The sequence below is a fragment of the Pantherophis guttatus genome, chromosome 15 (genome assembly GCF_059756535.1).
Source record: "Pantherophis guttatus breed Tessera chromosome 15, ASM5975653v1, whole genome shotgun sequence".
NCBI lineage: Eukaryota > Metazoa > Chordata > Lepidosauria > Squamata > Colubridae > Pantherophis > Pantherophis guttatus.
This window is the reverse complement of record NC_142077.1, coordinates 528,567-540,063: the sequence shown is the minus strand read 5'-3', so window position 1 is coordinate 540,063 and position 11,497 is coordinate 528,567. Positions and strand designations below refer to the sequence as shown.

Below are 11,497 nucleotides of genomic sequence, written 5' to 3'. Positions count from 1 at the left end.
GAACAGTAGGGCTGGAGGGGACCTCAAAGGTCTTCTAGTCCAACTCACCAACATCTTGAATTTGGAAAGGCACCAAGATGGTTCTTTGCTTTTGGTGTTTCTTTTCGCTGTCAAAATGACCACAACACGAACTGGAGCCCTCGGAAAAGCTGATCCTTCTTTGGTGGCACTTCCTGGACTGAGCGTGGAATCGCAACGTCCATTGGTCACTGCAGGAAGGATTCTGCTGAGAACATCACACTGCTGTGAGTGCACAAAGGGGCATCCCAAGTGGAAACTTGCTCCCCTCTCCAAAACAGAAAACAACACAGGTTTGAGCAGAACGAAGAGAGTCGGAAGGGACCTTGGAGGTCTTCTAGTCCAACCCCCTGCTCAATAGGTACTTTTTCAGTGCTGTTCTATCTTCAAATGGTCACTCAATGAATGGTTGTAAGTCAAGGACTTTCCTGCATTGGTTTTATTATTTATTCACAAAACTTTTGCAGCCTTCTGGCACTGACTGTCAGACTCCGTGTGATTTATTAACCAAGGAGGGGTATTTTTTTATTCCTGCCAAAATTTAACAGTCTGATACCCAGGCCAAGCTTTATAGTGGCTTCTTGCCCCGAGCAAATTCTCTGTGGCAAATCTAGGATAAGGAGATCTTGGGTTTATTGTTGCAGAAAACTACCCGATTGTGTTCCTGAACTGCCCAGGAATTTAAAATCCAAGTCCATCAGATCAGAAGCCAACCCCAAAATTTCTATACAAAGTTCACCGTGGAGACAAAGCCTCAAAGAAGATCAGAATTAAATGGAGAATTAAAAGCCCTGGACCGGTTTTTAAGGACAGGAAAAACAAGAACCCAAAGAAGTATTTTTTTTGACCTGAAGCCTTGAACAGAAAGCTTTTTAGCTGAAACAGTTTGTCCAACTGAATCTTGGTTGAAATCCATTAGTGACCTCTTGCTGAAGTGATTACTGGCAAGGATTTCCTTATTCATCAGCTGCAACCTATTTGCACCGCAAAAATCTATTTTGGGAAGGCATTTTTAAAAATACATTTGTAAATAGGTTCTCGGGGGTGGCTGTTTCTGGAGATTTGGGGCCAGAGAAGCACTTTGGAAAAAAAACAGACTTTTGGAGAAGGCGTTCTTCAATGGGTCTAACCTTAAAGTCCCCGTCTGGAGACCTTCGAAGTGAGAATGTCTTTGCAATAGTGAAGGCCCCTTCGGCACGCCTGGTCTCCAAAATGGGCCTCTTCTCCTTGCAAGGCAGCTTAATCAAAACCCTGCAGGAGCCTCACTCCAGCAAGCTGGGAAGATCTACCCTCAAGCCTTTGCAGGCCATCCTCAACTTACGACTGCAATGGAGCCCCACATTGATGTTACTAAGTGAGAAATTCGTCAAGCGAGTTTTGCCCCGTTTTAGGATTTTTCTCGCCATGGCTGTTAAGTGAATCACTGCAGTTCTTAAATTAGGAACGCCGTGGGTAAGTGAATCTGGTTTCCCCATTGCTGGTCAGAAGGTCGCAAAAGGGGGATCACGTGACCGTCATAAATACGAGTCAGTTGCCCAGCCTCCGAGTGTAAATCACGTGATTGTGAAGATCCTGCAACAGTGTGTAAAATGGTCTTAAGCCACTTTTCTTCAGCATTGTTGTGACTTCAAATGATCACAAACTAAACAAACTAAATGATGGAGGAGGAGGAAGAGGAGGAGGAGGAGGAGGAAGGAAAGAAGGAGAATAAGGAAAAAGAAGAGTGGTGAAGGAGAAGGAAGAGGGAGGAGGAGGAGGAGGAGAAAGAAGGAGGGAGGAAGAAGAGGAGGAGAAGGAGAAGGATTGTGGAGTCTGTGGTACTCCCTGAATCCTGCAGACATTTTATTACCAAATTAGGTAACATAATCAGTGTTGGAAGGGAATAGGGTTTGCAGAGAGGAGGAGGAGGAAAAAATTTGTCACTTATTAGGAAAGTATAATTTGAAAAAAAAAATTGATCCATGGCTTCTTGGACACCTTCAGGAGGAAATGGCTGACTGATAATAATAATAATAATAGTAATAATAATAATAATTTTATTTATATACCGCCCTTCTCCCAAAGGACTTGGGGCGGTGTACAGCCAAGATTAAAAACATAAATATACAATATCATAGTTAAAATTAATTAAAATCATTAAATAGTTTTGGCCAAATTTTAAAACCCAATGTTAAAACCCAATTTAAAATCATTCAGTTAGACAGCCCTGCCTGTCGGAACAGTAGGGCCTTGAGGGCACAGCGAAAGACCTGGAGGTCAGAGATGTTACGAATATCCGGGGCAATTCATTCCAAAGGGCAGGAGCTCCGACAGAGAAGGCTCTCCTCCTGGGTATCGCCAGCCGACATAACTTGGCCGACGGTACCCTGAGGAGTCCCTCTCTGTGGGAGCGGACTGGTCGGTGGGAGGCTGTTGGTGGCAGAAGGCGGTCCCGTTGTTTTAATTTACGGCCAAAATATTTAATTATTTTAATACTGTTTTTTAAATTTTGTATGCTCTGTTTTTACTTTGGCTGTGCACCACCCTGAGTCCTATTTGGAGAAGGGCGGTATAGAAATTTAATTAATAAATAAATAAATACCCTGGTCCTATGCCATGGAGCGCTTTAAAGGTGGTAACCAACACCTTGAATTGCACTCAGAAGACCACTGGGAGCCAGTACAGCTCGCGCAGGAGAGGTGTTACATGGGCGTAACGAGGTGCGCCCATAACCACCTGCGCGGCCGCATTCTGGACCAGTTGGAGCCTCCGAGTGCTCTTCAAGGGGAGCCCCATGTAGAGAGCATTACAATAGTCCAGACAGGAGGTGACGAGAGCGTGAGTGACCGTGCACAAGGCATCCCGGTCCAGAAAGGGATGCAACTGGCGGATCAGGCGAACCTGATAAAAAGCCCCCCTGGCTACGGCCGTCACATGCTCTTCTAAAGACAGCCGTGAGTCCAGGAGGACACCCAGATTGCAAGCCCTCTCTGTGGGGGGCAAAGATTCACCCCCAATAGTCAGCGATGGCACCAGCTGACTATACTGGGACGCCAGGAGCCACAGCCACTCAGTCTTGGAAGGGTTGAGCTTGAGCCTATTTCTCCCCATCCAGACCCGCACAGCCTCCAGGCAGTGGGACATCACATCAAGGGCATCATTGGGGTGGTTTGGGGTGGAGATGTACAGCTGGGTGTCATCAGCGTACTGATGGACTCTCACCCCAAAACCACGGATGATCTCACCCAGCGGCTTCACATAAATGTTGAGCAGAAGGGGTGAGAGGACCGCCCTTGCGGCACCCCCCAAGTGAGGCGCCTCGAGGTCGACCTCTGCCCCCCTGCCAACACAAACTGTGAGCGGTCGGAGAGGTAGGAGGAGAACCACCGTAACACGGTGCCTCCAATTCCTAACCCCCTCAACCGCTGCAGCATGATACCGTGGTCGATGGTATCAAAAGCCGCTGAGAGATCTAATAGGACCAGGTTTTGATCTCCAAAACCTCCCCACCATGGAGAAATAAGCCATCAAACGTTTAAGCAAGCCTTTTCTTCATTTTTTTCCCCCAAAAATAATTTCAGCAGAGGAAAACACAGCCATTCATTAGGTTCCAACCATCTCCAGCACCGACACCCGAGATCGATCACATCCATTTTAATTGGACGAGAGGCCTGGCACCGGTTTTCTCCCCACCACCCCAGACTCGGAGGGGAAAACTCGCTCCTTCACGATGGCAGCAATTTGTTTTAAGTTAATGGGGGGCCTGGGGGGGGCTGCTCCCTTCCTTCCCAAGTCATTCCCTGCCTTCATCCGATATTTGCCATGAAAATATCTGCGCGTCGGAAGGAAAACCTGGGATCTGAGCTGCAAATGTGAGGTTTTTATGGTTGCAATTAGAGAAAGGTTTGAATGCGGTTTGGTGGCTCTGCACAACAACAGAGGCACAACACACACAGAGAGAGACACACGCACACACACAGAGGGAGCAAGGTCTGTGTGACAAATGAGCTTGGCAATCCCATTGCAGCAACACGAGGCGTTATATATTATGAGAAGTAAGATGAAGGAAGCCATTACTTCAAATAGCAGAGAGGACGGGATGGTATATAACCTAGAGGGGGAAAAAATAAAATAAATACAGAATAAAATTTATAACCTCAGCCATCTGGACTGGCCAAATGTGATTTTTATATTGGGGATTCGGAGCCGTCCTCCAAATTGGCTTCAGCAGGTCCTTTTGTGGGAAAATTAGGGCGAAAGTGTGGGTGCAGGTTGGCATCAGGTGCCGGCCTTTCCCCCGCCCTCCGTACCCACCGAAAAATTGCCCAAAGTGATTAAAAACTAGCAGAAGGTTGGTTGTGAACCTAATCCCAGGTTATAAAAGGGAGTCCTTTTTTTTTTTTTAAATTTGATTTATATGCCGCCCTTCTCCAGAGACTCAGGGCGGCTTACAGTGCGTTAAGCAATAGCCTTCATACTTTTGTATATATATATATTTTTATACAAAGTCAGCTTATTGCCCCCACAAACTGGGTCCTCATTTCACCTACCTTAGAAAGGATGGAAGGCTGAGTCAACCTTGAGCCTTGGAGAGATTCGAACCAGCAGTAAATTGCAGGCAGCTGTGTTAATGACAGGGTGTGTAGACCACTGTACTATCAAGGCTCTTGATTTTACGACGATTCTTTTAATGATGGTTCAAAGTTATAGCAGCATTGAAAAAAATTGATTTACAACTGGTCCTCACACTTACAGCTGATCCTCGCACTTATAACCCATCGCAGCATCCCCACGTGGTCGTGTGATCAACAATGGGGTGCCTGGCAACCGGCATGGATGATAGTCCTTGACTTATGACCACAACTGAGCCCAAAATTTACGTTGCTAAGTAAGACCGTTGTGAGTTTTGCCCCATTTTGCGACCTTTCTGATCATGGTTATCACCTGGTTGTTGAGTGAATCCAGCTTCCCCAGTGACTTTGCTTGCCAGGAGGTCACAAAAGGGGATTGCGTGACCCTGGGGACACTGCGACCGTCATATCTACGAGTCAAGTGATCTTTGAGGATGTGGCAATGGTCATAAAACGATCCGAAGTGGTTTACCAAAGTCACTCCGCTCATGTCTCATGTCTCACTTAGCTCATGTCTCACTTAGCAACAGGAATGTTAGGCTCCATTGTGGTCGTAAGTCGAGGACGGCCTGTAAAACCTGAATCTACCATCCCTCCACTTTTTTTTCCAGCTCGGGAAAATCTGTCCACGGCGTTGTGTTCAAGCTTGATGCTTGTAGAAATTTAATAAACTCCGGCATCAAATATTCAGCGCTTTTACAACAGGGTTAAGTCATTTTCACTTGCCAAAATCAGCTCGGCCTGTTCATTTTTCATGAGGCGACTGTAAAACAGGCGCCTTGCCCAGCACTGAAGACCGGGCGCTGTATGCATAACATGTGGGGTGTGAGAAGCATCGAACTCCCCAAAGAAATTGCCTGTTAATAATGCAAAGGGGTTTGCTGCTGCTGCTGCTTCTGCAAAGCACTGCCCCAGGCCCCCCAAATTGGCGGTTACCAAGCTTTAAAGGGGGGGGGGGAAAGGAGAGCCTTGGAAATTAGCCCCTCCCTGCCAGGCAGGGTCCAAAAATTGGGGTTTTATCACACCAGAGTCCTCCTGGAGACCTCGCCTCCCGCGTCTCTTCTTAATTGTCCAGTCGCCAAAAAGGGATGTCCTCCCCCCTTTTTTTAAAAACCCCTTTTTAATGGCTCCTAAGAGAAGCTGCTCCTGCAGGGAAGGGCTGGCCGAAGGGCTATATTTGTCTGAAAGAGGACGGAGGGGGGGGGGATGTGTCTCCCGCAAGGAGTATTATGACATCTCTCTAATGAAGAAGGAGGGGAGGGTGGAATTAGGTTAGGGAAATCAAGGCGCTTGGGTTACTTGGAGAGGGGAAGAGGAAGAGGGAGGAGGTGAAAGGAGGAAGAGAGGAAGAGAGGGAAAGGAAAGAAGGAAGGATGGGGAGAGAAGAAAGGGAGGGGGAATGGAAAGAAAAGAGGGAGAGGGAGAGAGGAAGGAGGGAGGGAGGGAAAGAAACAGAACAAAAGAAAAAAAGAAAAGAAAGAGGAAACAAGGCATCCAGAGAAATGGGGACAGCCCCTCTCTTCTCTTCTGGGGGAGAAATAGAGGAGAGCTATAGCTGAGGAGGGTGGGGTGGGCTGAGTCATTTTAAGCCTGTCCTGTTGAGTTTTGCTCTGCTTTCTCGGGAGCAGCTCCCCCTCACACAAACACACACAGACGCACACACACTCCCGGGGGGGGAGGGGGGCTGGGGCTGAGTTTATTTGAGGTCACCCATAAACCCAGCATCCTCTCCAAATCGGAGGCTGCTGCCGCTGCTGCTGCCCGTACTTGGCGAAGAGCAGAAACGCCCTCCAACTCTTCCCTTCGGCTGATGTCACACAGCCAAATCACAGCCTCTCAACTCTCTTTTTTCGGTGTTAGTGGAGCAGAAAAGTCCCTCCACACCCAGCAGCCTTTCCGAAAAGCTAAACAGGCCTAAGTCCAGGGCCTGGACCAAAGCGCTGGATCCTCCTCTGAAAACTGTTTCCTTTCAGACATGCAAACAATTCTGCATCTTCCAGGCAATTTGATGGGAGGGAAGGAAGGAAGGAAAGAAGGAAGGGAGGGAGGGAGGGAGGGAGGGAGGGAGGGAGGGAGGGAGGGAGAGAGAGAGAGAGAGAGAGAAAGAAAAAAAGAAAGAAAAAGAAAGAAAGAAAGAAAGAAAGAAAGAAAGAAAGAAAAAAAGAAAGAAAGAAAGGTTTCTGTGTGCTTGTTAAGTGTTCTCCTCTCCTCATGGTGGTTTTCTTTAGCCAAGATGAAATGCTGGCTTGTCTAGATGGAGAGAGACAAAGGAGGGATGAAGGAGGTTAAACTAGGGGAAAGGACCTTGAGGGAAGGGAGGGAAGGTATTTCATTTCTGGGCGATGGCTGCCCCCAGCTGGTCAAAAGTTATACAACAGTCTTCCTTCTTCCCATCATCATCTTGGCAAGCGCAGATTTCAAAATAGTCAAATTCAAAGTTTTCCACTTTCAGTAACTTCTCTTCAAGGCTCGGAAGACACTGGACAGCCATTTGTCCGGAATGGCCCAGGCCAGGTCTCGTGCTTGAGCAGGGGTTGGACTAGAAGGCCTCTGAGGTCCCTTCCAGCCCGGCCATTCTATCTTCTGTGTTCTGGTTTTATTTTCACGGCGAAATAAGAGCCGCATTTTCCTCCTTCAGCTCTTGATTGAACCAAATCCAAGTTGATGAATGGCCAGATTGCAGATTGTTTGTTCCCTTTTATTTCTTATTTTTTTGTCCCTTCCAGGTTTTTAAGAGCATCTCTCAATTATAAACATTTCACAAGGGAGAGAATGACTTCATACCTTAGGGGCTTTTTTAAAAAAAGAGGGAATTTTTTCCCCCCCTTCGCTTGTAAAAAAGGATGGAGCAATTTCTAGAATGAGTTTTGGAAGGCAAAACAAATCCTTGCTAATAGCATTTTTATTGATTTTGCTTTCTTCAACAGAAAAATAGCGTAAGTCTGCCAAGGCAACCACAGGGTTTTTTGTTTTTGCACGAATGGGGTGTTGGGGCTTAGAAGGAGGTTACAACAACCCAGTAGGGTGGAACTGTACCCAAAAAGCAAATTTGTAGACTGGTTAGAGCCGTATTATTATTATTATTATTATTATTATTATTATTATTATTATTATTATTATTATTATTATTTATTAAATTTGTATACCGCCCTTCTCCCGAAGGACTCAGGGCGGTGCACAGCCAGATTAAAATACATACAATACAAAAATTTAAAATAATTTAAAACAGAATTAAATCCAATTGGCTTCCCGAAGTATTTAAAACCCATTACCCCTTAAAACCCTTTAAAAATTTCAAGCCAGCCCAGCTTGCTGGAATAGGAAGGTCTTCAAAGCTCGACGGAAGGTCCGGAGGTCCGGGATTAGTCGTATTCCTGGGGGTAGCTCGTTCCAGAGGGCGGGTGCCCCCACAGAGAAGGCCCTCTCTGCACAAAGGAAGTCCCCAGTTCACAACCATCCGTTTAGCAAAAAAAAGGTGACTTGCAACCGGTCCTTGCACTTATGACCATTGCAATGTCCCCTCCCAGTATTGCGTGATTGCAATCCAAGTGCTGGGCAATTGACTCGCATTTATGACAGTTGCAGCATCCCGTGCTCCGTGTCGCCGTTCGCAGCTGATTTCTGATAAGCAACATCGGTCGGGGAAGGCGGATTCACTTAACGTCCATGGGGGAAGAAGGGTCGAAAAATTGGGTGTGATTCATTTAATGACCAGATCGCCTAGCAACTTGCATTCCAGTCCCAATCACGGTCATAAATCGAGGACTACTTTTTAATCCATGTCTCTGTTGCGGTTGTAATATTTTTCTCTTTGCAATTTTGCAAAAAAAAAAAAAAAAAGTTCAAAAGGGCCATTTGAACTCGTAAACTCGACGCAGGCATATTCTTCTACATGTTACATACATCTACGTTCCATCCTGGAGGAAAAGTGGGCTTTTACCCTCTCTAAAGATGGCCGTTCCTACCTCAACCCTGGCCTATTGTTTAAATTTCTTAGGAAACACGGCACTGAAGGCGGTGAAGGACCTAACTAACCCTAATCCTTAGGCAATTAAGAGATTAAGTGGAATAAAAAAAACTGAAAAAAGCTTCAGAGCTAAGGAGTTCCTACTAGGCTTGGAAAGGACTGTCAGTGAACGGTGCCCAAAAGAAAGATGGCGACGGTATCAAGGCGGGGATGAAATCCCGCCGGGAAAGAAGGAGGTCCTGTTGCCCGGCAACGACGGAAGAGAATGGGTGTTCCCCCGTTCTGCATTTCAATTGGGCAATTTTACCGGAAAGATGACGCCGCGGAAGGCGGAAGTGGTGGTGGGGAGCAGGTGGGCTTGGTGTGGTCGGGGTCCTGCGGCTTCTTCCATGCGAGCCCGACGGGTCAGTGGAGCAGGCAGTGGGCGGGGCTCTCTAGCCGCGATTTGCATATGGATCTATGCAAATCAGGCGTGCAGAAACTGCGGGGTGGGGGTCGTATGTTAATTTATGCAAATATATGCTAATATTTTGGTAAATGCATGGTTAATCATAAGAATATCTTAGGGTAACTGTATTTTATATATATAACATATGTGTGTGTATACATATATATATATGTATATATTATACACATATTAAAATCCTTATTAGGCATGTTTATGTACACACACGCTATAATTTAAAAATATAAATCAATAATTCTATTTATAATTTAAATTATAAGTAATATACTATAAAATCAATATTAATAATATACATATTTATTATGATGTATTTCTGTGTACATTAGTAGAACCCTAAAAAGTCCTTTTCATATGTGACTAGATATTTACATCAATATTAGCTTAACCTCGAATAAATCCATCAGCATAGGTGCAGTTGAAGATTTCTAATATTGCATGAATTAGTAGCCTAATGAACATGTGCTCATGTTGATGTAAATGCCTATTGATCTACATGAGCAATAGCGAGGCAGGCTTCCCCTTCCTGCATTTGGGGACCTCTGAAGGGCATCAGGCTGGTCTCCATTGGCTTCTAAGTCCAGTTCTGATTTGCTAGTCATCCCACCAGCAATTTAATAGCATGCCGAATGATAAAAGAGTTTGAAGGGACCTCGAAGGTCCTCCAGTCCAGCCCTCTGGTCAAGCAGGAGAGCCTATACCACTCTGGACCAAGTGGCTGTCCAGTCTCTCCTTGAAAACCTCCAATGATGGATCACCCACAACTTCTGGGGACAACCTCCGTTCTCACCGAAAGGAAATTTCTCCTTATTTCTAGGGTCTTTGACGGACTTCCTTTCTCCTTCTCCTTCCGCAGGCTCCTTCGCGCAACGGGACCACCAGGCGTCCCTCAAAGAAGCCGAGATGTGAAAGGAAGCGCCTGGCTAAGCCGAAGACAGGACCTCGGGTGGGGCCGGCGGATGAAGCCCACTTGGGAGCATCCGCCCTGGACCTGGAGGTGAGGCTGCAGAGCGAGGAGGAGGGGCCTTCAGAAGACCCCCAAGATGTAGCCGAGGAGAACATGGAACCCAGGAGGTCTGAGGTCTTCCAGACCCACCTGCCACAGGAGGTGGAGGAAGAGGAAGGAGGAGAAGAGACCGGCACGGCTGGTGCGTCCTCCTCTTTGCAGATGGAGCCGGAGGAGACGTCCGGTCAAACTGGCGAGCCAGACAACAGTATTTTCTTGAATGAGGACAGTAACCAGCCGCTGCCAATGGACCGGTTCTTCGGAAGCGTGGCGTTCACGCAGGTAAGGGTGGCCTTATGCAAGGCTGGCTGGGGCATTCTGGGAGTTGGAGTCCACAATGTTGGGGGGGGGAGGGTAAGAGGGAAAAGAAGGCCCTTGTTTCTTTGGAGCAAACATGGCTGGCCAACTGAAGGACTCAATGGTTCGTCCTCTTTAATTTGGGGGATCGAAATCCATACAAATGAAAGACTGCCACGTTGGTCCTGAAGGCCATCAACCGGGGTGTCTCTTTCTTCTAGGACCTCCCACCGGCCTCCTTCTCGCGGACCAATACCAGCAGACGGGAGTTCCGAAGGATGCATTTTATTGCCAAAGAGGAAGATGAGGAGAGTGGAGAAGAGGTTGTCTGAAGGCTGGCAGATCTCCCTGAAGACCAGGGATTCTCACGGAAGGTTGTTTGAAGGCCAGCGAGAACCAATCTTGGGTGAATTGTCCTTTTTCCAGATGCAGTAAAGACTAAAAATGTTCCTTGCCGTTGTAGCATCTTCTAGAGTTTGTGTTCTTCAGAAAGAACCATCTTTGTGATGGTGATAGGCGTTGGGCTACTCGGAAACCAAGGTGCCCATTTCTGGTGGAGTCCATGGGTCACAGTGCTCACTACGACCATGACGACAAAGCCTTGGACTTGAGGGAACGACAACCAAGCTCCCAGAAGTTGTGGGTAGTCCATCACTGGAGGTCTTCAAAAAGAGATTGGACAGCCATTTGACCAGGATGGAATAAAGACTCCTGCTTGAGCAGGGGGTTGGATTAGCTGACCTCTGAAGTCCCTTCCAACTCTGTTATTCTGTATGCTTCTTTCCCCAGGCGTATCATTTCTCTTTATCTAAAAGCTCATTTTTTAACCATATTCTGAGTTCATTCAGAGCTGTTTTGAAGTTTGTAAAACCTGGCTAAGCTGTGGACTGCACATTAAAACCTAGTTTATTGTCTTCTGTGAACAGAGATGTTGGAGGGGTTAAAAAAAACCAATGGCAGATGTGTGGGCCTTCCCAGTTTGGGCACATCTGCCCCTAACTATGAATAAAAGGATCTATTTTAGAGTTCAAGAAGTGGCCTTTTTTTTTTTAAAGATACAAATGTTCACAAGATTTTGCTGCCTGCTGCCTTAGATTACCACCACAATACTAAAGCTTTATTGCTAAAATTAAATA

At 46.5% G+C, this 11,497-nt stretch overlaps 1 protein-coding gene across 1 annotated transcript; it reads left to right on the top strand.

Moving 5' to 3' along the window:
* The first annotated feature begins 8,894 nt into the window (after positions 1-8,894).
* Positions 8,895-11,395, top strand: C15H1orf174 (chromosome 15 C1orf174 homolog). Its single transcript, XM_034424228.3, has 3 exons — positions 8,895-8,999; positions 9,915-10,346; positions 10,583-11,395. The coding sequence occupies exons 1-3, from the start codon at positions 8,910-8,912 to the stop codon at positions 10,691-10,693; spliced, it is 633 nt and encodes a 210-aa protein (XP_034280119.2). The 5' UTR covers positions 8,895-8,909; the 3' UTR covers positions 10,694-11,395.
* Positions 11,396-11,497: the final 102 nt, after the last annotated feature.